The sequence below is a fragment of the Mya arenaria genome, chromosome 7 (genome assembly GCF_026914265.1).
Source record: "Mya arenaria isolate MELC-2E11 chromosome 7, ASM2691426v1".
In the NCBI taxonomy this organism is placed as follows: domain Eukaryota; kingdom Metazoa; phylum Mollusca; class Bivalvia; order Myida; family Myidae; genus Mya; species Mya arenaria.
In genome coordinates, this window is record NC_069128.1 from 3,948,929 (window position 1) to 3,972,639 (window position 23,711).

The 23,711-nt window shown below is 36.4% G+C and overlaps 1 protein-coding gene, 1 long non-coding RNA gene and 1 other non-coding gene across 3 annotated transcripts; 1 reads left to right on the forward strand and 2 right to left on the reverse strand.

Moving 5' to 3' along the window:
* Nucleotides 1-2,187: 2,187 nt before the first annotated feature.
* On the reverse strand, nucleotides 2,188-4,233 carry LOC128240336 (uncharacterized). Its single transcript, XR_008262147.1, has 3 exons — nucleotides 4,134-4,233; nucleotides 3,420-3,490; nucleotides 2,188-2,754 (listed from the first exon to the last, which is right to left on the reverse strand). It is a non-coding gene; the product is annotated as an uncharacterized LOC128240336 (long non-coding RNA).
* A 786-nt stretch (nucleotides 4,234-5,019) lies between these two features.
* Trnaw-cca (transfer RNA tryptophan (anticodon CCA)) lies at nucleotides 5,020-5,091 on the forward strand. The gene has a single exon. It is a non-coding gene; the product is annotated as a tRNA-Trp (tRNA).
* Nucleotides 5,092-5,418: 327 nt separating this feature from the next.
* On the reverse strand, nucleotides 5,419-23,506 carry LOC128240429 (uncharacterized). The gene is made up of 9 exons (XM_052957070.1): nucleotides 23,494-23,506; nucleotides 16,329-16,765; nucleotides 16,162-16,294; nucleotides 15,410-15,436; nucleotides 12,989-13,771; nucleotides 12,552-12,740; nucleotides 11,202-11,399; nucleotides 9,865-9,996; nucleotides 5,419-5,582 (listed from the first exon to the last, which is right to left on the reverse strand). Exons 1-9 carry the CDS (start codon nucleotides 23,504-23,506, stop codon nucleotides 5,419-5,421), a joined length of 2,076 nt encoding a protein of 691 aa, XP_052813030.1.
* Nucleotides 23,507-23,711: the final 205 nt, after the last annotated feature.

Here is a 23,711-nt window from a genome sequence, read left to right on the forward strand (position 1 = left end):
CCGGCGATTAACACCGTTTTCAATCCGCGTAAAGAAGGCCCATTGTAACAACAAGGAAATGGATTGTGTTAAATTAAATGTGCTTGTTTAAGAGAAAATATTTATTGTAACCTCAAAAAATGTTCGTTTTATGAATATTTAGATGTTTTCGTATAGTTGAAGCAGCTGCACTCTATTTCCTCTAGAAAAATGGTGAGAACACAGAAAATGTACTTGACAGTCATTGAAATGATCATACGGTTCATGGCATGCATGATCATTACATCGGATTAAATGCATGCATGGACCAAATGTCAACATTTTCTCAACAGTTATAGGAATACCCTATGAAATGTAAGTTTTAAGTCATACTTTGCCGTGTTATTTTTCACACCATGCCTTGCCATTAAAACAACATTACTATTCTGTAAAATCATTGATTGCATTGTGCAGACTTTTGTGGATTGTGGTAGGATGGGTGTGAGCTTGGCACTCAGTGAGCTTTACCAGCTGAAATCTATGCATGCCTTTACTTCAGCATTATTGGGTTTGGGCTGCAGATTTTTTTTGTGTAAACAGTTCTGTGGGGTTGAGGTGGGGCGGTGACTATCCACACAGTAAGCTCAATTGTTAGAGTACCAATACAACGTTTATGTGGATATGCACCAGACAATTGTAACCACAGCCTCCCCAGGTCTGGGGAATAGTGGGGACTTTGACTTTCAGTACAGCCAACCCCGGCTAAAATCCCCACCCTGCGCGGACGATCCAATGGCAAAATCCCTGCCAAATGCCCCCACACCTCAGGGACTCTAGGTAAGGTCCATTCCCCTCTATATTTTAAGCGAAGATAAAACCACCGCATTCAACCAGCATTGCAGGGCCACCTGATAGGTAAAAACACGGCCCATTTCCCCTGGTTAACCCCAGTATTCCCCCGGACCTGGGGTGGGGGGGGGGGTGTTACAATTGACTGGTGCACTAAGTTGACAGATCTTGTCTTGAAATTGTATTTGTTCAAGGCAGATCATGCTTCACTTTACCTCCTAGGCTGTGGATAAAACCCACTCATTAGAAGTTTCCTTACACATTATACTTGTCTAAATCTATAATTATTAGTCTCAATATCTTTGAGTAAATTGTCATTTTTTATTAAAAACAACAACAACAAAAGAGTAACTGATAAGATACTCAACTGATTTATTTTTTTGTAAATAAAAGCCTTAAACAAATATTTAGCCAGGTTACTAAGCTTTTCAGCAATGTATAGCAGACTTTTTTCAATAATACATCATCTATTTTGAATAATTAGCCTTTAGATCACTCTTCACCAAATGACTCTTTAATGTCCAACTCCATAAAATGCAAACAAGAATAATTACAGTTTGGATCAACATGTCTCTTAATTTTATTCTTAATATTAGTCAAGTAATAACAGAGCCATGTGTATGCAATCCAATGTAAAACTAATGATAAATTAGGTTTTGCTCCCATTTTTACTTTCATTTCTGTGCCAAGCCCTTTTAAGTGCATTGAGTCTTTTGGGATACTTCACAATATTTCTGGCGCTTAATCTCCATATATGGCTTTAAGTTGCCATACAAATTTAAGTCTTCATTACAAAATATACTGTATGTCTCCACTTTAACCATAAACACACAATGAGAGGACTATTTAAAGCATTACCATGTGTCAGAATTATAGATCTTTCTTTACATTTTATTTGTCTAATTGTATTACCGGTCTCTTTAGCAATATCCTTGTGCCTCTTTGAGTACTTGGCTTGACAGTTTGGTTTTTAATACATTGTTTTGAATGTTTTATTTCTACACAACAATGATTATGATGATGATGACACCATGCTATGCCAAAACCTCAAAACATTTTCTTCAAACAAAAAAGGACAGTCATTCAGAATAACTTTTATTACATCATTTGAGAAAATAAACTCATACAATCAACGAAATAAACATGCATCTGTAAAATCACAAGTCATGTTATGTGTTCGTTAAATTCATCTTAATAAAGGAAATAAATATTGGTTGCAGTAAGCAATGCGCATCACTTCTAATAAACATTCCAACAGACTGAAAAATAAATCAACACAAATGGAAAAACTGTTTGCAAGTCAGCTAGTATCTTGTTTTATGCCTTATCAGATTGCTATGCAAGCTGGAAGCTTACAAAATCACTCTTTAGTCTGTTGCCTAAGAAGAAACAAGTATGGACATCCTTTTCCTGAGGTCAAGAGAAAGTATCTTGGAGGTCTTGAACTCACAACCTTGAATTTGGGGCTTATCCTCTAGACCACTTTCACCTTTTCACATTTTAAAGAGCCCAGTTTACAATATGGCATTTGCAAGGATGTGCCCTATTAACAGATTTTCTGAAGTCTTAAAAATTGAACTGAACAAAATAGTTCTCCTTTATTTGGTCTGCCGATGCCATCTGTTTCTGTTTTTGTAGTTATCTTCCCTCCATAATATAGGAAAACCACGTAAAGCGTATATAAATCCTTTACCATTTTACCCTTTTAAAATATAAGTTCGGATTTATTTAATAATCACGGACCAACAGATGACTTTTATCTTTAACTTCACATCAGTATGTAAGTCATCAAATATTTGAGATGACAAGATGTTCCACTGAACGCTTTGTTTCCATCTTGCACTCATTTTTCCAAGGAAGGCGTTGCAGTTGTGTTAAGATGATTGCCATGCATTGCAGGTCAATCCTCATACAATGGCATTTTTGATTACATTCGGATTCCAGTGCCTGAAATAGAAAACAGAAAATACAACAATAATAGGAATTATATTTTCAGATCAATTATTTTAAAAGCCTGTACAACAACAGAAAAGTATTCACAAAACATTAAGTGCAACACCAATTTAAAGCTGCATCCTCACAGTTTTACTGTTCTGACACCTTTTTTATTTTTGTCTTTAAACGATCCAATTGGCAATTGTTGTGCAAATGTATGGAAACCAGTGATATTAGACTGCTGACATAATATCAGATCACAGTCTTTCATATACAAGTTTGAAAATTTGGTAAAAATTCCTCCAACTAGTCATATAAGGTCACACATAATAGAACAGATTTCATTTGTTTGGAAAATATTTTTTTGCTATTGCTTTAAGCCATATAATTAATTATATGTGTAAATTTAATTTAATTACTCCTTTGGGCTTATGAAGAATGACCAAGAAGAACTGTCAATCTGTGAGAGAGCAGCTTTTAGCTCTGGACTACTGGTTAATTAAAAAATATGAAATGAAATTGTTATCATGTTTAAATTCATCTACAATGTTGATATTTTAATACTGTCAATCCTTGTTGGTTAATTGTACAAACATGCAGGTACTTTTGGGCTTAAACCAATAGGATACTTGACTGTTAAATTATTGTCCGAATTTCGAAAATAGCACAACCATTACCTCATCTGCCTTTTTTCATTAGAACAAGCCGGGAATCAGAGTCAGCTGCACCCCTGGTACCATACTCTTCTCTGAAAATGACAATAAGATTAAAATTTAAATGTCTGCATTTCATTGGCACAGTAAAAATGTCAGCATTTTTCAATGTTTCTGCATCACCACCACTGGTGGATATCATAGAATTTAGTCTTGAAAGAAATGTGTGCTTGTTTATGCGTTCAAACTCATTTTGTTAAACCAATAGAATGAAGATCTAATTTATTTAGAGAACTATATTAGTGAACAGGGCCGAGGTATTCAATTGTGCCATTACATTAAGTTGTTCGCTACCAACACTCACGGACATATAAACCATACATCCTTGGTTAAAAGAATGTAAATTTTAATTATAAAAAATTAAAGTTAATGATATGAAATGTATGAGATAAATACACTGAGAAAGAAAGTCTAACCTATTATCGATCTAAGTAAAGTCAGATTCAGACTTATTTGTTATTAAAAAAAAAAAAATAGAGTATTTGTTTTCTTAATTTTTGCCACTACTCACTGGAGCTTCAAAATTGTTATTTATTAAATTAGAATCTGTCAAATGAAAGAAGACTTTACCCCACCCACTAAGAATTAATGCCATTTCCAATTAGTTTCTCATTAGGGCTCTTTTAAAACTATTTTTATATTTTATTAAAATACAATAAGTATAAAAATAACACTTACACACAAATAAGTGGTAAAAGTTCGCTCGTCATTCTGTCTTTGGACTAACATATCTCTTGGTTGTTTGAACATCTTCTTGGTCGGCCATGATGGACTATTTTCTTACGACCCGTATTATATCCGAGGCCATATCTTGATACTAGCCGAAGAGTTCCGATTGTCAACTCTTTTCCGATGGTTTCCGTCCTTCGGCCGCTTTCGCTATTCGATTAAAGCGCGCCGGGTACTACGTCATTTTGACAGCATAATGTCTGGCTAGCGCTTGTGATAATTCGCATTTTGAAGCATTTTCGTCGTATACTGTTTCTCTTGACAAGAATACCGGTGTTAACGTGTATATAACGGGCCACTGCATCTATGAGCCAGGTATTTTGTTTGTAGCTTACGAAGAAGTTATTATTTTCAACGAGAATTGGTCTTTGTGTACGTTTTCGCCGGGCGAACATTCTTCACTTGTTTCATATTACAGTATAGGGTATTTTTTATTTTTTTCAACTCTCAGTTTATGTTTATGGCAACTTATTATATTGATAATATACATGTTCAAGTATGTATAAGATATAATTTTGGCTAGTTGAAATTATTTATTGTGACTTTAATGAGCCTTTGTCATCAAGCCACTGTGAGGTGAACGTGCGAGTTTCGTCTGAACCGGATAAGGACAGCTATAGGTATTTCTCTGTAGTTGTTAAAAAACTTCGTTTGACGATCCACATTAAAACAAAATGATACAAGTATTTTTGACGAATATCCACATTCGGAACTTCTCGGCCAAGGAGGAGCAACCCCCCCCCCCCCCCCTTCCCCCTATTAACCGAAAGGACAGAAGTCTCCACACGGTTAGCGTATTCTGCCCACTGAGCATCGTCGGATAACAGTGAGTCAAGGCCCTGTGGCGCAAAGGTAGCGCGTCTGACTCCAGATCAGAAGGTTGCGTGTTCAAATCACGTCGGGGTCACTTTTTATTTGGAATATTTCTTTGTCTCAAACTTACAGAAAAGTTAATTTTTCACTTTCATAACAGTCCACTCAAAAAAAAATCAGCTAAAACTACCTCACATCACGTAATTTTTTCACTCGTTATGATAACGCTCACGGCGGTTATAAAGGGCGATAATTCTCCGTAAAACTGATATGGGAAAACAAAGTCAAATTAAAATCAAAACACCATTGGCAGGGGCGCTTCCAGGATTCGAAATAAGAGGGGGCGTTACCGCGATTAAGAAGGCGTTACCTTTTTACTTTTATTTCGAACACACACGTCATGTTTGATTATTTCATCCAATCAAGAATGTTCAAAGCTAGCACAGGGATACTGCCCGGCCTTCAGTTCCTGCTCCACCTCGTCCAGCAAAGTTTGAAGCTCATTATAGCCTGGTATGGCGAACAAATGCGTGTGTTGCGGCTGCGTTACACATGCATCTAACTCGGCGAAGTCAACGCCGGTTCCTGGAAGAAAATAAAACAGTTTTAGAATGCAACCTTCATTTTCAGCCAATGTAATTGCAGATAGGCAATCATGAAGTTTATATCACTCGGCTAAGAATTTCAACTTTTGCAGGTGTTTAAAGGTCCACCTACAGCCACTTATCCGAAACATACTCACTGCCTCAGATTTTGCGTTGGCAATGTGTCTGCCAATGAGGTAGTATTCTAAGACAGTTACATAAACTGAAGTTTTGATGATAAAGATGGGCTTATTCCCTGCGCCCACTCCGCCCATTCTAAGTCATTAAAGTGTCAGTTTAAACATTATTCATTTCATGAAAACACATTGAAACAGAAATGATATATGTATCTTCGTAAGGATTGAGGCAAAAGTATTTCCTCTCATATTTTCTAATATGTTGCAATCAAACGACTGAGTTTTTTGAAACGTATTTACAGTTTAAACAACATTATATCAAATGCCGAAATTGTGAAATTACGTCACATTGACTTATTTATTAAAGCGAATATTTTTGGTTATTGCAATAATAAAATACATTAAAATCTACATTTTTTTTTCCTTTTTTCTGTTACATCTGTATGCAATATTTCGTGTTTACGAAATGATATTTCATATCAAGTAATAAAGAAACGATATAATTAGGAAATGAATTACGAAGCGTTTTTTCGTAACTCGAAGTGTTCTTTCGTAAGTAAGAAATTAATTTCGTGATAATTAAATATTAAATCGTTTATTTCGAAATAATATTTCGTAAACCTGAAGTGGTATTTCGAATTGACGAATTTAATATTCAGACAAAAACTAGGTGTCGGTGTTACTTAAGGGGCACTGAGGGCACTTGGTCGGGGATACACAAAAACACTTTCAACAATGAAGAAGAAAAATCATTGTTGTATTAATCATCTAATGTACTCAATTAAAAGGGGCTATCCCCGAGAAAAAAAAGAAAATTGTCAAAACTTACATCATATTCTAAATTGACATTGCTGAGCATTGCATCTTACTTACTGATATATCACATCGCTTACGAAACATGCTTTTTTCGCAGTTTTTGCGCATTTTTCCAATTCGAAATTTACTTGGGAAGTCAACCACGTAAATTCCAATAAGTTTAAAAAACGTCGGTATATTAATCCGTACTCACAAACAGATGAGACTAAAAAAGTGAGAAACTATTATTCGCTATTTTAAACGGGGACACAAAGATTAGGTAGCAACACCATTAAAGTAATGCATCATCGGCCTCCTACTAGCATTGTTGCATTGACAATTCTATGCTTCTTTTGATTAAATACTGTAATTGATTTTTGGACCATCTGGTTTCTAGCCCCTTTAAGGTACACATTACCATACGAATCATTCGGAACTCCTCGGCCATTTTATCGAAAACAACCTCGGATGTATGCAGGTACGTCTGTTGAAGTAGTTCGTAAAATGTTGAATTATATCATTAGTTAAATGTAGTGTTTTAGAGTTGTATTTATTGATCTAAGTTTAAATTGATTGTCATTGAATTGTATTATAGCAAACATAATGAAGAATCCCAAGAGTTAAGTCACAAAGTTTAACTGCTAAATCAAATTACTACGCGATCTACTTGCAGCGGACTTAAACGTACCACTTTTTGAGTGTGTAAACCGTCCAAATACATCCGAGGTTGTTTTCGATAAAATGGCCGAGGAGCTCCGAATGGCATACGAATATCGCACAGCTAATCAACTCATGCACCTGCTATGGCGTTGTATTTAAAGCTGCACTCTCACAGATTGAACGTTTTGACAACTTTTTTATTTTTTGTCTTGGAGTGAGCCATTTTTTGCGAAAATCCATGGCAACCAGTTGAATAAGACTGCTGAGAAAAAAATAGATCAAAGATTTTTATATTTCATTTCAAAAATTTATCTTTTATGCATTTTTCTTAAGGCCATAAAACATTAATTTCGAACAGAAATATGAAAATCTACGATCTGTTTTTTGTCAGCAATCTTATATTATTGGTTTGCAGATGTTTACGCAAAAATTTGCTCTTTCCAAGACAAAAAATAAAAAAGTTGTAAAATTGGTAAATCTGTGAGAGAATCGTTAAATGGTGTACCGTAAATGGTGAATATAACAAACAAGCTTTTTAAAAAAAATGAAACTGAAACTTAAAAAATATAATAATTACTCTAATCTTTGTAAGATAGTGTGCAATACGACAAATGCGGTTGGGTTTGATAAGACAAAATCTTAGACACACTGACTATACAGTTCATAAGTTGAAACAACCGGGACAAGCTCATTTCACAAATACCTCCTTCAATGCTTTACTGGCTCAACAAATGCCAAGAGACATACCTGTATTGCAAAATGTTTAAATCCAAACAAATCTAAAGATCAGGATAACTCTGGCAGTGTCCATGAATTCCAATGAATTTTCATCCAATAAATCATAGGGTTACCACTTGGGAACGGTCAGGAAAAACACATGTGGACTCACTGGGGCTTACCAATTGGGAACGGTCAGTGAAAACACATAGGAATTCACTGGGGGTTACCCTTTGGGAACGGTCAGCGAAAACACATGAACTCACATGGATTTACCACTTGAGAACGGTCACCGAAAACACATTAACTCACAAGGGGTTACCACTTGGGAACAGTCAGCGAAAACACATGAACTCACAGGGGATTACCCCTTGCGAACGGTCAGCGAAAACACATGAACTCACATGGGTTACCACTTGGGAACAGTCAGCAAAAACACATGTGGACTCACTGGGGCTTACCAATTGGGAACGGTCAGTGAAAACACATAGGAATTCACTGGGGGTTACCCTTTGGGAACGGTCAGCGAAAACACATGAACTCACATGGATTTACCACTTGAGAACGGTCAGCGAAAACGCATTAACTCACAGGGGGTTACCACTTGGGAACAGTCAGCGAAAACACATGAACTCACAGGGGGTTACCCCTTGGGAACGGTCAGCGAAAACACATGAACTCACATGGGTTACCACTTGGGAACAGTCAGCGAAAACACATGAACTCACAGGGGGTTACCCCTTGGGAACGGTCAGCGAAAACACATGAACTCACATGGGTTTACCCCTTGGGAACAGTCAGCGAAAACACATTAACTCACAAGGGGTTACCACTTGGGAACAGTCAGCGAAAACACATGAACTCACAGGGGATTACCCCTTGGGAACGGTCACCGAAAACACATTAACTCACAAGGGGTTACCACTTGGGAACAGTCAGCGAAAACACATGAACTCACAGGGGATTACCCCTTGCGAACGGTCAGCGAAAACACATGAACTCACATGGGTTACCACTTGGGAACAGTCAGCAAAAACACATGTGGCTCACTGGGGCTTACCAATTGGGAACGGTCAGTGAAAACACATAGGAATTCACTGGGGGTTACCCTTTGGGAACGGTCAGCGAAAACACATGAACTCACATGGATTTACCACTTGAGAACGGTCAGCGAAAACGCATTAACTCACAGGGGGTTACCACTTGGGAACAGTCAGCGAAAACACATGAACTCACAGGGGGTTACCCCTTGGGAACGGTCAGCGAAAACACATGAACTCACATGGGTTACCACTTGGGAACAGTCAGCGAAAACACATGAACTCACAGGGGGTTACCCTTTGGGAACGGTCAGCGAAAACACATGAACTCACATGGGTTTACCCCTTGGGAACGGTCAGCGAAAACACATGAACTCACAGGGGGTTACCACTTTGGGAACGGTCAGCGAAAACACTTGAAGTCACAGGGGGTTACCACTAGGGAACGGTCAGCGAAAACACATCACTGGGGTTAAAAATTAATCTGTCTGTATTGGAGTCTCTTTTTCGAAAATAGCAAAAAAAACCCAACACTTACCTCAACAAAGCCAGCAGTAATGTTAAAACATCTTGGTGTGAAAATAGACCCAGCAACTTGTACATACTTCTAGCGGATCAAGGGGGTCAAGGGGGCGCATCCCCCCTCTCCCCACCCCACCCTAAATCGTTCCTTTTTTATTTCAAAAAAGGGAAAAAGTAATAAAATACCCCAACCCCACCCCTCCTGCCAAAACTTTAAACCTACATGTAATAATTTCCGGTTCGGAGGGAGGGGCGCAAGTCAAAGGATTACGCCCCCCCCTCTTACTTCCAATCCTGGATCCGCTCCTACATATGGTTGCTATCGTGATGCTTCTTATAGTCTACTTTTGAACTATTCTATGTTGTTATATTGTTAAAAAGTGTACTATAAATAGTTAAACATTGTGAGTACCTATAGCTAACGCGTAGACATCCGCCACACTTTGTAACTGTTTCGCTGCAATCAGCGTAAGTGATGGCAAGTTCGATTTGCCATCGGTTATCAGAAGCACTTCCTGTTTAATGCCTTGATGAAGCCTAGCGCCTGCAAACATTATAACATTTATCGAATTTAAAGATACTGACAAACCTTATGGCAGTGGTTTCATTTGATATTTTTGATTTTTATGCTTTGCTTAAATGTAAGTGTGCGCTTAAACAAAACATGAGCTATTTGAAAGAAAGATCCTTCAAAAATCTTTCAAAGAAAAGAAATGGTTTTTTTATAATACGAAATACAATAGAACTGGGTCGAACTCGCTTGGCTCGAATTCCTCGTTGGCACGAACTATATGTTAAGGACCAATTTATTTCTAGTGAAGGTAATCATTCACGCTTGGCTCGAATTTCCCGAGGCTCGAGGTATTTTCGCCGGTCCCTTGGAGTTCGAGTCAACGGGGTTCGACTGTATGCAGTTATGGTTTTAACCCCAAACAATAGTGGGCAATTTGATGCTTGATGTAGCAAAACACAATTAAAAAAAATACTGAAATTTCATCTGACGATCAAAGATTGCCATAAATGTTTCAAGTTTCAAGTTTTATTTTCAAACAACTCAGTTCATGTAACATGACAGCATGAGCATGTGAAAAAGAAATACATAATACCAACGAGGCTGTTGTAAAAAGTTAACATGTCAATAATATCCGATTTCAGTTGTAATTAAGAGCAAATGTACAAACAGTAATACCTTAATGTATTGTTAACTTCAGTTATTATACTTGGCATATCAGTAATCATCGAACAAATACCTTTCAAATGATACCAAAATTAAACCGGGCACAGGCATCAAAATCGATCATTCAGCTAAATGGAGAACTATATTATTTGTTGGTAAGATTCCTCAGGTGTGGTTCGAACTATTTTTGATTGTAACAATGTCAATGCCCATAAACACTTAATCAGTATTAAGTTTTCCTGTGAGCGCTTCGACCCCCGGCTTGGGCGTATGGGAGTTTGGTTGGTGGTCACCAAGTCCGACAAATGAGTTTTCTCCGGAGACTCCACTTCAACCACAACACAATTTCACCCTCTCACGCAACAAAATGCAAACGAGAGTGACTTAGCATAAATAAATAAAAAAAAACTTATTCACAATTGTTGTAAAATAAACATTGTTGAAACTAATCGATATACATGTGTAGTTTTATTCCCAGAAATAAATGAAGTGTAATAAATGGTCATAAAGAATCCTTGAGGTTTTGTTGATATAATGGTGATATATGATAGACTTATTATGAACGTAAATACCTTTAGCAGACGTAAACATATGCTGATAAGCATACTTCAATGCAAGGTCTGTCCTGGTGCCCCCGGAATGAAATTGCATGCCTGTAATGGCTGATTGCAGGTCCTTTAGGTTATGATGATCATTAAAATCGAATATTTCAGTGAAATTGGTACTGAACTCAATCACAGCGACTCGTTGATGGTCGTTTAACAATGGATCTGTAAGAAATATGAGACAAGGGATTAAACTATGTTAGTGAACGCAGAAAAGGCTCTTCTTTGGGAAAAGTAAAACATACATTCGGAACTCCTCGGCTATTTTCTATCGGAAGCAACCTCGAATTCAGATGTTCGATTTATTCAGACCTCGAATTTAGAAATTTATTCAGTTTAACTACGCTGCAAGTAGACCGCGTAATAATTTCAATTCAGCAGTTAAACATAATGACTTTAGGTATCTTAATTATCATGCAATAATATACTTCACTTAATCAATCAATTTATAATTAGTTATACAAAATATACGATAAAACACTATAAATCAAAACCATTATTAATTTTTTTTCGAACTATTTCAACTGATGTACCGGTATACATCCAAGGTTGTTTTCGATAGAAAATGACCGAGGATTTCCGAATAACAAAACATGGTAAGATTAAAATTAATAATAGTGATACTAATTAAAGGGTATTTTTTTATTAACACGCACGCACGCACGCACGCACGCACGCACGCACGCACGCACGCACAAGAAGTTTACGAGGTAAAATTAAATTGTATTATTCAAAACTTGTTTTGAATCCAAAACCAGTATTATATTCATTTTTGAATACATACAGTAGTGAAAAGGGATAATAATAATGTAAACAATTATTGCTGCCGCTGCTGCTGTTTCTATATCTACTTCTGCTGAAACTGTCACTGCAACTGCTACCACACCACCACCACCATCACCACCACCACCACCACCACCACCATCACCACTACTACTACTACTACTACTACTTCTTCTTTTGCTGCTTCTGCTGGTGTTGTTACCACCCCCACTTCTACTACTACTGCTACTGCTTCTGCTGGTGCTGTTGCTACCCCACTTCTACTATTTCTACTGCTGCTTCTGCTGCTGTTGTTACCACCCCCACTACTACTACTACTGCTACTGCTTCGGCTGCTTCTAATTGTGCTGCTGATGTTGTTACCACTCCCACTTCTACTACTACTGCTACTGCTTCTGCTGCTGCTACTGCTTCTGCTACTGCTACTGCTACTGTTACTAGTACTACTACTGCTACTTCTACTAGATTATGTTGTTGCAGCTTCTGCTGCTGCTACGGCTTCTGCTACTGCTACTGCTACATTAAAAAACTTACCAGGAGAGGGGCACAGCAGTCCAAGGAGTCTTGCCAATTGTAAGATAGCATTTTGAAAATTGGTTGAACCAACACTTCCGGAGGAGTCAATAATAATCAGGATGTCTCGCAACTGTCCATATCCCGCTTTGTTTAGGGCGCTTGGTTTCAAAAAGTTCTTGACCATATTCATAGCTTGTCCAGATATATCTGTAAAGATATTAAGCAAATGCTTTTTGTTATTTCGTTAAACAAAGCCATTCAAGGCTGGCGGGTTATACGAGGGCCATTGACACAGTACGTTTAAACATTAAAAAGAGGTAATTATTATTATTATATATATACATATCACAGAAATGATCAGAATCGTAATTCTGTTTTAATGAAGGATTTAGTAATACTACGTTCCCAGATTGTTTTTAAAAATCGAATGAGATAGCTGTGCGGTTTAACCTTACTCAATGGAGAAATGGTCGTTCCCGTGGATGTTGTAGTTGGTTTTGGTGACATTGATGGCTTCCGTGTTGTTGGTTTCGAGGTAGAAGATGGCTTCTGGGTTGTTGTTGGGTTCGAGGTAGAAGATGGCTTCTGGGTTGTTGTTGGTTTCGAGGTAGAAGATGGCTTCTGGGTTGTTGTTGGGTTCGAGGTAGAAGATGGCTTCTGGGTTGTTGTTGGTTTCGAGGTAGTAGATGGCTTCTGGGTTGTTGTTGGTTTCGAGGTAGAAGATGGCTTCTGGGTTGTTGTTGGTTTCGAGGTAGAAGATGGCTTCTGGGTTGTTGTTGGGTTCGAGGTAGTAGATGGCTTCTGGGTTGTTGTTGGGTTCGAGGTAGTAGATGGCTTCTGGGTTGTTGTTGGGTTCGAGGTAGTAGATGGCTTCTGGGTTGTTGTTGGGTTCGAGGTAGAAGATGGCTTCTGGGTTGTTGTTGGTTTCGAGGTAGAAGATGGCTTCTGGGTTGTTGTTGGGTTCGAGGTAGTAGATGGCTTCTGGGTTGTTGTTGGGTTCGAGGTAGTAGATGGCTTCTGGGTTGTTGTTGGGTTCGAGGTAGTAGATGGCTTCTGGGTTGTTGTTGGGTTCGAGGTAGTAGATGGCTTCTGGGTTGTTGTTGGGTTCGAGGTAGTAGATGACTTTGGGGTTGATGTTTGTTGGGAGGAATTAGTGAAACAGATATGATACACGGTGGTATTGGAGGACTTGGGAGGCAATGTTGTTCTTGTTAATATAGTTGGAAAAGGTGTGGTGACTGTAAGCAAAATAGAACATATTGATACGGGTGTTTCATATAGCTTATTTTTATCTTCATCACAACATAACGTAATATCAATTGTCATCATGAATTACTATTGCTCTGAAATTAATGTGTATCATTATAATTTAAAAGATTATTCGGTAGGTTAAAGCGCTTGTTTAAAACATAAAACAAATACTATTTGGAAATATAGAACGTAATTTACTTAATCCGTCGCAATTTGTACCCGTCCATTGCGGAAAACATGAACAGAAGTAGATTTTGATTACTGGGTTACTGAAACACGATCCATGCACGCACGGATTACTCTTGCATGGGTCGGCTGAAATAAATACATGCTTGGAACTATTCTGATCAAACATTTCACGGATATATTTAAAACTAACAATACCACAAGGGCAAATTTAACATCTGTAACACAGTATATGTAGGATCCTTGGAACAACGTTTTTTGTGCCCTTGAACTCAAGGTTTTGTAATCCAGTTCTAGATATGATCACTTGATGGTAGAATTGAATACAAATATATTTAAAATACAATACTGATTATAAACTAAATGCTTATGCACTCTTACTCCCAAATAAGTTTTACCACAATAAATTATATTTTCTTAAAATCCCTAAAAGAATGAATAATGTTGAAAACAATGGTTCATATGAAGGATACCTAGTTTAATGTGAAAGAAATTAGCATAAAACACGGTATTTCCACCTAATGAGACCATAGTAGACCACAGTAAATCTTTTATCATTCAACAAATATTTAATATTTTTGCGCTTTCTGCTATTAAATACACGGTTACAATCTTGTTATCAGTAATTAATATTTTCCATAAATGCATTATTTAGTAAGTAGTTAAAGGTTTCTCAGTCAAAATTGATGTTCGTTATACATGTGTTTGCATTGATTTTGAACAAGAGTGTCACTTTAAATTATCAGTCAGAACATTCATTCATTATTATAAAAACAACATCAATGTTTTGCCTTGGTTACATTATGAACACAAGTTATACAAAGTCCTAGCCACACATCTGACTTTGAAAATTGTTTCCGAACACTGGTCAACAATGTGTGCAGTTAAAGGGACCTTACTCCTGATTAGTACATTTCCTTCAAGTGGTTGTAGTGTTAATCAGTGGACCGAAGTACTGTGGTGAGTTTGTTTTTGGATACATTCGGAAACTTGAACAAATTTCGTCAACTAGAAGCATGTGCAGGTAAGAATTCTGGTTGCTTTTGAAAGATTGGATTATCTGCATGTAGGCTGCATGTTTTTGTTGGAACTTTTCGTCTGGGTACTTTTCTTGGCATGTTTTTCGTACTCAAAATGATCAAATCGAAGATGTTCGACTGAAGTCTATTTAGGCCTTTCGAGATTTTCTGACATTTTTAAGCTGTAGTAATGCATAGTTATTTTATGCTAGATCGTTGGAATGATTGACCCCTTGAATAAGTCTGAAGATGTTTTTAGGTTAAATGTCACTAAATCTAGTTCAGGTCATATAACACCAAAGCAGGAGTTCATTCCCATCAGATGAATGTGTCTGATCTCTCAATCTCCCGTCAATTTACTGCAGTGTATTCATCGATTATCAAGTATTGTTCTTAGATGCTTGATTGTTGATTACTTACCCGGTTTTGGAGTTGTCGGTGTATTAACTGAAACGAGGATGACATAGAACATATAAACGAAATATACAAACTATGAAACAGTTTAATTCAGTATTGTATGTTGTTCTTGGAATAATTAGATGTAAACATGCTGAAGCTTATACCAGTTTCTATAATTATATCTACATCTTGATATCCATATTCAAATACCTACAGCCGACAAATTTCGTTACATTTCTTTAAGGACCTTCAATAGTGTAAAAGTTGGTATGAAGGACTTTAAGTGATGTCCGAAGTATCTGTCCTACAATAATAGCCATTTGTGACCAGATTTGTGTCCTAAATAGGTGTTTTTTTGTCAGTCAGTCAAACATAATTTCGGATCAAACAATGTTTCAAAACCCATTGGCATTTTAACTCAAAAGTCTAATAAGATCAAAAGGCTTCAGTTGTCTAAATGCTTGACAAACATCCTTTTTGGTATATTAGAATAATTGTATTAATTGTGGTAAATCTTATTTGGGAGTAAGTGTGCATCTTTAAGCAAATGCTTATGCTATTTCGTAAAACATAGCCGTTCAAGGCTGGCGGGTTATACGAGGGTCATTTAAACAGTACGTTCACACATTAAAAAGAGGTAATAATTATACATGTATATATTCATATCACAGAATTAATCAGAATCGTATTTCTGTTTTAATGAAAAATTTAGTAAAACAACGGTCCCAGTTTTTTTACAGATCGGATGAGTTAAATGTGCGGTTAAACCTTACGTAATGGAGAAATGGTCGTTCCTGTGGATGTTGTAGTTGGTTTCGAGGTAGTAGATGGCTTCTGGGTTGTTGTTGGGTTCGAGGTAGTAGATGGCTTCTGGGTTGTTGTTGGGTTCGAGGTAGTAGATGGCTTCTGGGTTGTTGTTGGGTTCGAGGTAGTAGATGGCTTCTGGGTTGTTGTTGGGTTCGAGGTAGTAGATGGCTTTTGGGTTGTTGTTGGGTTCGAGGTAGTTGATGGCTTCTGGGTTGTTGTTGGGTTCGAGGTAGTAGATGGCTTCTGGGTTGTTGTTGGGTTCGAGGTAGTAGATGGCTTTTGGGTTGTTGTTGGGTTCGAGGTAGTAGATGGCTTCTGGGTTGTTGTTGGGTTCGAGGTAGTAGATGGCTTTTGGGTTGTTGTTGGGTTCGAGGTAGTAGATGGCTTCTGGGTTGTTGTTGTTGGGTTCGAGGTAGTAGATGGCTTTTGGGTTGTTGTTGGGTTCGAGGTAGTAGATGGCTTCTGGGTTGTTGTTGGGTTCGAGGTAGTAGATGGCTTCTGGGTTGTTGTTGGGTTCGAGGTAGTAGATGGCTTCTGGGTTGTTGTTGGGTTCGAGGTTGTAGATGGCTTCTGGGTTGTTGTTGGGTTCGAGGAGGAAGATGGCTTAACTGCAGTGTAACAATCGATTATCAAGTATAGTTCTTAGATGTTTGATCGATGACTACTTACCCGGTTTTGGAGTTGTCGGTGTATTGACTGAAACCAAATATAATTAGAACATAATTTATAAACATAATATACGAACTTTTTTATAGTTTAATTCAGTTTTGTATGTTGTTCGTGGAATAATTATCTGCTATTATGCTGAAGCTAACACCAGTTTCTGTATATCTACATCTTTATATCCATATTCAAATACCTACAGCCGACAAATTTCGTTACATGTGTTTAAGGACCTTCCTTAGTGCAAAAGTTGGTATGAAGGACTTAAGCCATTTGTGACCAGATTTGTGTCCGAAATAGGTGTTTTGTCAGACAGTCAAACATCATTTCGGATCAAACACAATGTTCCAAACCGATTGGCATTTGAACTCAAACGTCTATCAAGATCAAAAGGCTTTAGTAGCCAAAATGCTTGACACAATGGAATTAACAGTTGTTCGGATATTTGTCAATCACTATTAATTTAAAGCTGCACTCTCACAGATTTAGCGTTTTAGCAACTTTTTTTTGTCTTAGAACGAGCCAATTTTTGCGAAAATCCATGGAAACATTTATATAAGACTGCTGACAAAAAAAAAAGATCACAGGTTCTTAAATCAAAGTTCGAAAATTGATGTTTTATGCATTTATCTTAAACTTTTACCGTTGATAACTGTTTAAGCAATAAAACATTAATTTTCGAACGGAAATATGAACATCTGCGATCTGGTCTTTTGTCAGCAGTCTTATATCATTGGTTTGCAGATATTTACGAAAAAAATGCTCTTTCCAAGACAAAAAATCAAAAAAAATCTAAAAATGGTAAATATGTGAGAGTGCAGCTTTAAAGACATTCTCACAAAGATGTTTGAAACAACTATCCTTAAATTTCTTTACATTTTATAGGATTATAAATCATTGTGCAAAAAACATATTTACTTTCATGCATGTAAGATAAGTGTTCATTAGCTCTCTCTATATAAAGTTGAATACACGTTTTGTTCTGTTTCTGATAACCAGATTGGTTGGCAATGTGTGTCATGGAGTGGTATTCAATATTCAACTTAAGCTTATCTTTTGGTCATATATCATTGACTTTATTCACTCTATTCGTCAGTAATAAATAACATGTTATCCGATTAGCTACATCGTTCTTATATACAATTAAGACCAATATTAAATACCAGCCTTGTGAAATAGCTACATAAGTACCGTCCGCCCAAAGTAAGTTTTCTATCTAGTATAATTACATGAATTGTTCTACGATTTTCTTCAAATATGGAGATTTCAACAGACTTCTAGGCAAACAGGTAGCAACATGGATTTGTGAGACAAATTAAAGCTCATTTGTTTTAGTTTTCGTGGTTTAGATTGCGCCCTTATGTATCGATCAAAGCGTCAATATAATATACAGACACATACTTTTTATGTGGCAAACAGAATGTTAATATACGCCATATTTTGTTATTACGTAATACATTTCGTGATTACTAAATATTAAATCGTATTTGCGGAATAATATTTCATAAATACCAAATGCTATTTCCAATTTACGAATTAAATTTCGTGAAAACGAAAATATATTTAGCTATTACGAAATAAAAATAAGTGACGGATGTCACTTTAGGGGCATTGTACTATTGACTATGTACGTTTATACTGTTCAGAAAAACATACACTGTAATTATTAAACGGTATTAAGAAATAAGGGAAGTTAAAGTCATGAAAAACGTACAAAATCCTTGACATGCCGACGTAATCTTGTTACAGAGCATCGGTTTAATGCAGCATTCGTCACACGAGTTTGATGTTGCGCGTGACATCACGTGGTGTCCGCCATTTTCTGTGACGTCACCTGATCTTTTTCCAATGAGCGCTGCTGTTCCGGAACTTGGATAGCATAACTGTAAACAAGAATTGTGTATGGGCGTTAGACGACCAAGCACAGTATTTAGTTGAGGGATATGCATTCAATGTATTCCAGGCATATTGTACATAATGAAGCATAGCATGTTATTTAGCCATTGGTTATATTGGTAAATTACGTAGCCAATTGACTCCATATAATTTTGATATTCGTTGAAACGGTTTTGCTTACAGATTATTATGATAAAAATAAATGGCCGAACAAATTACAGATAAAGTTATGGCAGCTTGTATTTTTGTTCTTTATTTCAAATGAAAATTTACGTGGAATGATTGAGTTTGCAATATATTTTTTTACACATTCGTTTCCAACACCCCAAACCTATAAAGCGGCTCTCTCACAGATTGAACGTTTTGAAAACGTTTTTATTTTTTATCTTGGAACGAGCAAATATTTGCAAAAATCCATGAATACCAGTTATATAATCTACGGTCTGATTTTTGTCAGCAATCATATATCATTGTTTTAAAGATATTTAAGCAAAATTTGCTCTTTCTAAGACAAAAAATAAAAAAGTTGTAAAAATGGTATATCTGTGAGGGTGCAGCTTTAAAAATGAAACCAATATAATATGTGGTCAAAAGGGATCGAAAGCATGGATATTGAACACCTTTGTAAAGCCTAATTGTTTCACCATTCAGACCATGAGCGAATGAAGATCTATATGTAATAAGAATAAACATTTTAATTTACTTTGCTCTTTTGGTGAATACATAGTAATATAATAGAACTCTTAAATGCACGTTTGTTATGGTATTTTATTATCGAAAATGAAGTTTCCTGATTAAATGAACGTGAATGATTAATAACAATGTGTTTTTTCAAGACAACTGAAGAGGTTAATCAAAGTCAAATGAATCTATCAAAGTATTTACCCCGAAGCCTCTGCATCCAAATTCATGAGTAATTGTCCCATCGGGCAGCAGTTGAAAGGACTTGTAACATACCTAAATAAGATAATGTTCACATTCCACATGACCTTACATTTTATACGTGTGCACTACATGTATATATCAACAATTATGGTAAGTGTTTCGGACCCTTATAAGGCCTAAAAATATGTCTGTTTCGGGTTAAAAATGCGCCGACCCTAACCATGTTTTTCCGTTTCTGAGCAAAAAAAAATCGTTAGCTAATAGAGAGTTACGAAGGGCGGATAAATGCATATTTTAATCAGAATTATTCTTTATATGATAAAACAAAGTCAGGCAATGACAGTAATGTAGGAAAGACTGCCATGTGCAAGAAAACACTCTGAACTTACGACAGATTTTGAAAAAAAATCCATACCTACACTACCTAGAAATTTTGGGAAGGTTACCCTAAACAAACATTTATTTTTATTTGGCCTAAGGGGTATTGTCGTATTATGCGAGTACAGCAGGTGCATGCTCGTTATTCCTTTTACGAGTTATAGATGGCAATTCTAAATGTATTATTCACAATTACATCAGTTTACATTTCAAACTCTTTTAAGAGTATCTTTAAGGAATTTCTTCGAATGAAAAGTATCAGTTTAATCCTTTGCAAAGTTGTCATAAATTATTGTTTTAAAAATTCAAAACATAATTTATTCTGGTTACTGTTTTATTGCCCAAATGTTCATTCATACAAACAATTGTAAATGGCATATATATGTTTATCATGCAATACAAAGTGTTATACCAAAACATAACATTGTGAACAAGATCATTTTGATCTAAGTCTTTGTATGTCAAACCTGATTAGCATTTGGAACTTATTTTCTACAATTGATTACTATGATCACTAAACAAAACATGGGTTAATCAAACGGATTCTTACAAAACCTTTAAAGATACATTTATCATTGAAACATACACTATTAATTTGTTCGTAATATATGGTCTTAAAAAGCGAAATTGGGGACTTTGTAATTATACACCACAAAGTACATGATCTTGCTTTACATATCAAAGGTAACGGAAAGCGTCCTATCTCACCAAGTACCGCTGCCTTGGAAGTTTGAGAATGAACACGAATAAAATGTTTACAACATAAGAGTTGAAGTTTATCTACCTTGTTCATACCATATACTCCCCAAACCTCACAACCATACATTAAACTATGAACAATCATAGAAAGAGACAATAAACAGATTTTACTTTACATCGAGTTTTACAGTACTGAAACAGTTTGGTAACAAACAATGGTTCTTAATATATCTCAAACATTCAGATTTCTAATGATTTTGCCGTGTGTTTTAAGTTAGATTAGGTTCAATGTCAACCTTCATTTCGAAGGGTTTTGTTTCAAAAGAAGAGACAACGGCTACCTTAAACATTGTGGCAGCATCAATGATTCTTTTAAGCTTCTTTTGATGCAGGCTATATCTAGTCCTTGGTTACTAACCTTAGAAAGTCTACATGAAATGGCAAAATTTGATACCAAGTGACACAATTTTTAAGGTTAATAATGTTTACGATAAATATTGATGAACCAGACTTCTTTTTCTGAAAATCGCACTTATAGCATGTGTTATTATATTGCCATCATCAGGCTACATGCAAAATATATCTCAAATCATGGTAGTCCCATTTCCACTCCAGTGCGAAATTTTACTTTATTACAGTTCCCAATTTTATCAGATTTTGAAATAAATGTATCCAACATGGACTACGTGTGATTGGCCCTTTATAACAAAATATCACCTCTCCTGGCGCACAAGTTGTATTCTGCGTGCAAGGTGTGGACACAGGTGCTGGACTACACAGTAAACATTCCTTGGACATACACTGTCCTGAAATATAAGCGAATTTGGCACTTATAGATAGATTACGAAACACTACTTGCTATGTGTTGAAAACTTTGTGTTCACTACGTCATCCAGGTACGTGTGCGTGTATGCTACTTTGTGTTCACTACGTCATCCAGGTACGTGTGCGTGTATGCTACTTTGTGTTCATTACGTCAACCAGGTACGTGTGCGTGTGTGCTACTTTGTGTGTACTACGTCATCCAGGTTAATGTACGTGTGACCTACTTTATGTGCACGACGTCATCAAGGTACGTGAACTTGTGTGTTACCTTGAGTGCACTACGTCATCCAGCTGTGTGTGTAAGAGTGGACTTCCTTGTTGGCACTATATAGTCCAGTTAAAATGACCTGTACGATAGCGAGAGGAGCGTGATTTATGCGAGTATCAGCGAGCCTACAAGGTGAAGTTTTGAAGTGAAAATTTGCAGACAACCAAACGGCATCAAGGGCAACTTTGTATATTTTAGTTGACTAAAATTCACTCGCAGGTGGGTGTTTGGTGTATGTCATTTTAAACTTGTACAGCAACACATGTTCATTCCGATTACAGGTTTAGTTCATGTATTAATTAACAAAAACCCTGCCTGGTTGTGGGAGAATCAAGACCAGTGGTTTCATTCAACTTACATACGTGCCATTATATATATATTAGCTTTAATACATGTAAAGAAAAGTGCTTTGGGAAGATAAACAAAACTAAAACATATGCAGAAAAACTGGAAAATATGTTGTTTTTTCTTAATGAACTAATCTTAAGACGGGTTTATATGACCAGATTTGCCCCATGGGGTCAGATATGTACATAGACGAAATTCTATTTGTGCAAGGTTTTTCAGTATTTTTGAGTATGGTAAGAACATTGTTATATATACCTAATTCTGTATTCTATTAAATCTAGTGACGCAATTTTTCTTCACAAAGCAACAGCGTTTACATCTGCATAAACTGTTTTTTTTTTCCCGTTTAGCTTTTTGATCTCCTTTGGTGTTAACATATGTTTCCCTTAATATTCTACTGGATAATTAAGTTAAGAGAAACATCATAGTAAAATATGATTAGTTACAGTGCCGTAGTCAGACTTAAAAAAAACACCGAGGCAGAACGGTCAAGGGGGGGGGGGTCCAGGGCCACCCCCCCCCCCCTCCTGATTTTTTTGCAAGAAGCGATTTCCTTCTGTATTCTGGAGTATCTTTGGTCAATGGTTTTTGTACATTGAATTAAATGAAGTAAGTCGAAAAGAGTTATTTTTCGAGCTAATTTTTATTTGCCCCAAAAAACACCGAGGCTGCTGCCTCGTTGTGCCTCAGTGTAGCTACGGCACTGAGTTATATCAGAAGTAACTTATAAGGGTTTTAAACTAATATGATTTATGTAGTTTCTCATCTCAAACTATTTTCGCTTTATTAAAGATACTCTTGTTTTCAATTGCCAAATAAACTCGTCCAAAATATACACCAGGGGCAAATGGTGGTCATATAAACGTAACATAAGATTTATTATAAATATTTTTGATTGATTTAAATCCATTAATTATGTGACTAAATATTCAATCACTCCATAAAGACATATCATTGTTAAATCTCTCAAAAAATTCAGATTTGTAAATAATTGCAAATAATCCAAATACCTTCTGGTACGAGTGTCAGTAGAACGGCTGTCAACAGCAACCGACCTTGAAATAAAATTAATAATAATGTACAATTGACAAAAGCAAATAGTTCATACATTAAACAGAAATACTTTCAGTGTGGCCTTCTCTCCCTTAGCAATGTGGCTTAACCCCAAATATCACAATATAAGACTGTTGTGGCGCTCCATGTGTGCATATTGCACTTATTTAAGTTACACATTGAATTTATTTTAGTCCATCATTTCAATAGTAATTAACAATTTCTAATTTTAGTAATCAATATCTTTATCCATACACGACCATAAGAAATAAGCTGTACTTACGCAGCACAGACATTTTCAATCATGTAGCATCTGATGATTAAATTGCCTTATCTCTTTTTTGCACCGACATTGAGGTCAACATAGCTGAAAGTGATATTTCAAACCTTGTAATGACCCTTGACAAAGTAAGCTACTTGTGTCATACTAGGCGGGTAATCATTGGAGCCATAACATTTTGTAATGTGTTGAAAATGCTCCAACGCGTCTTCCGTTATAGT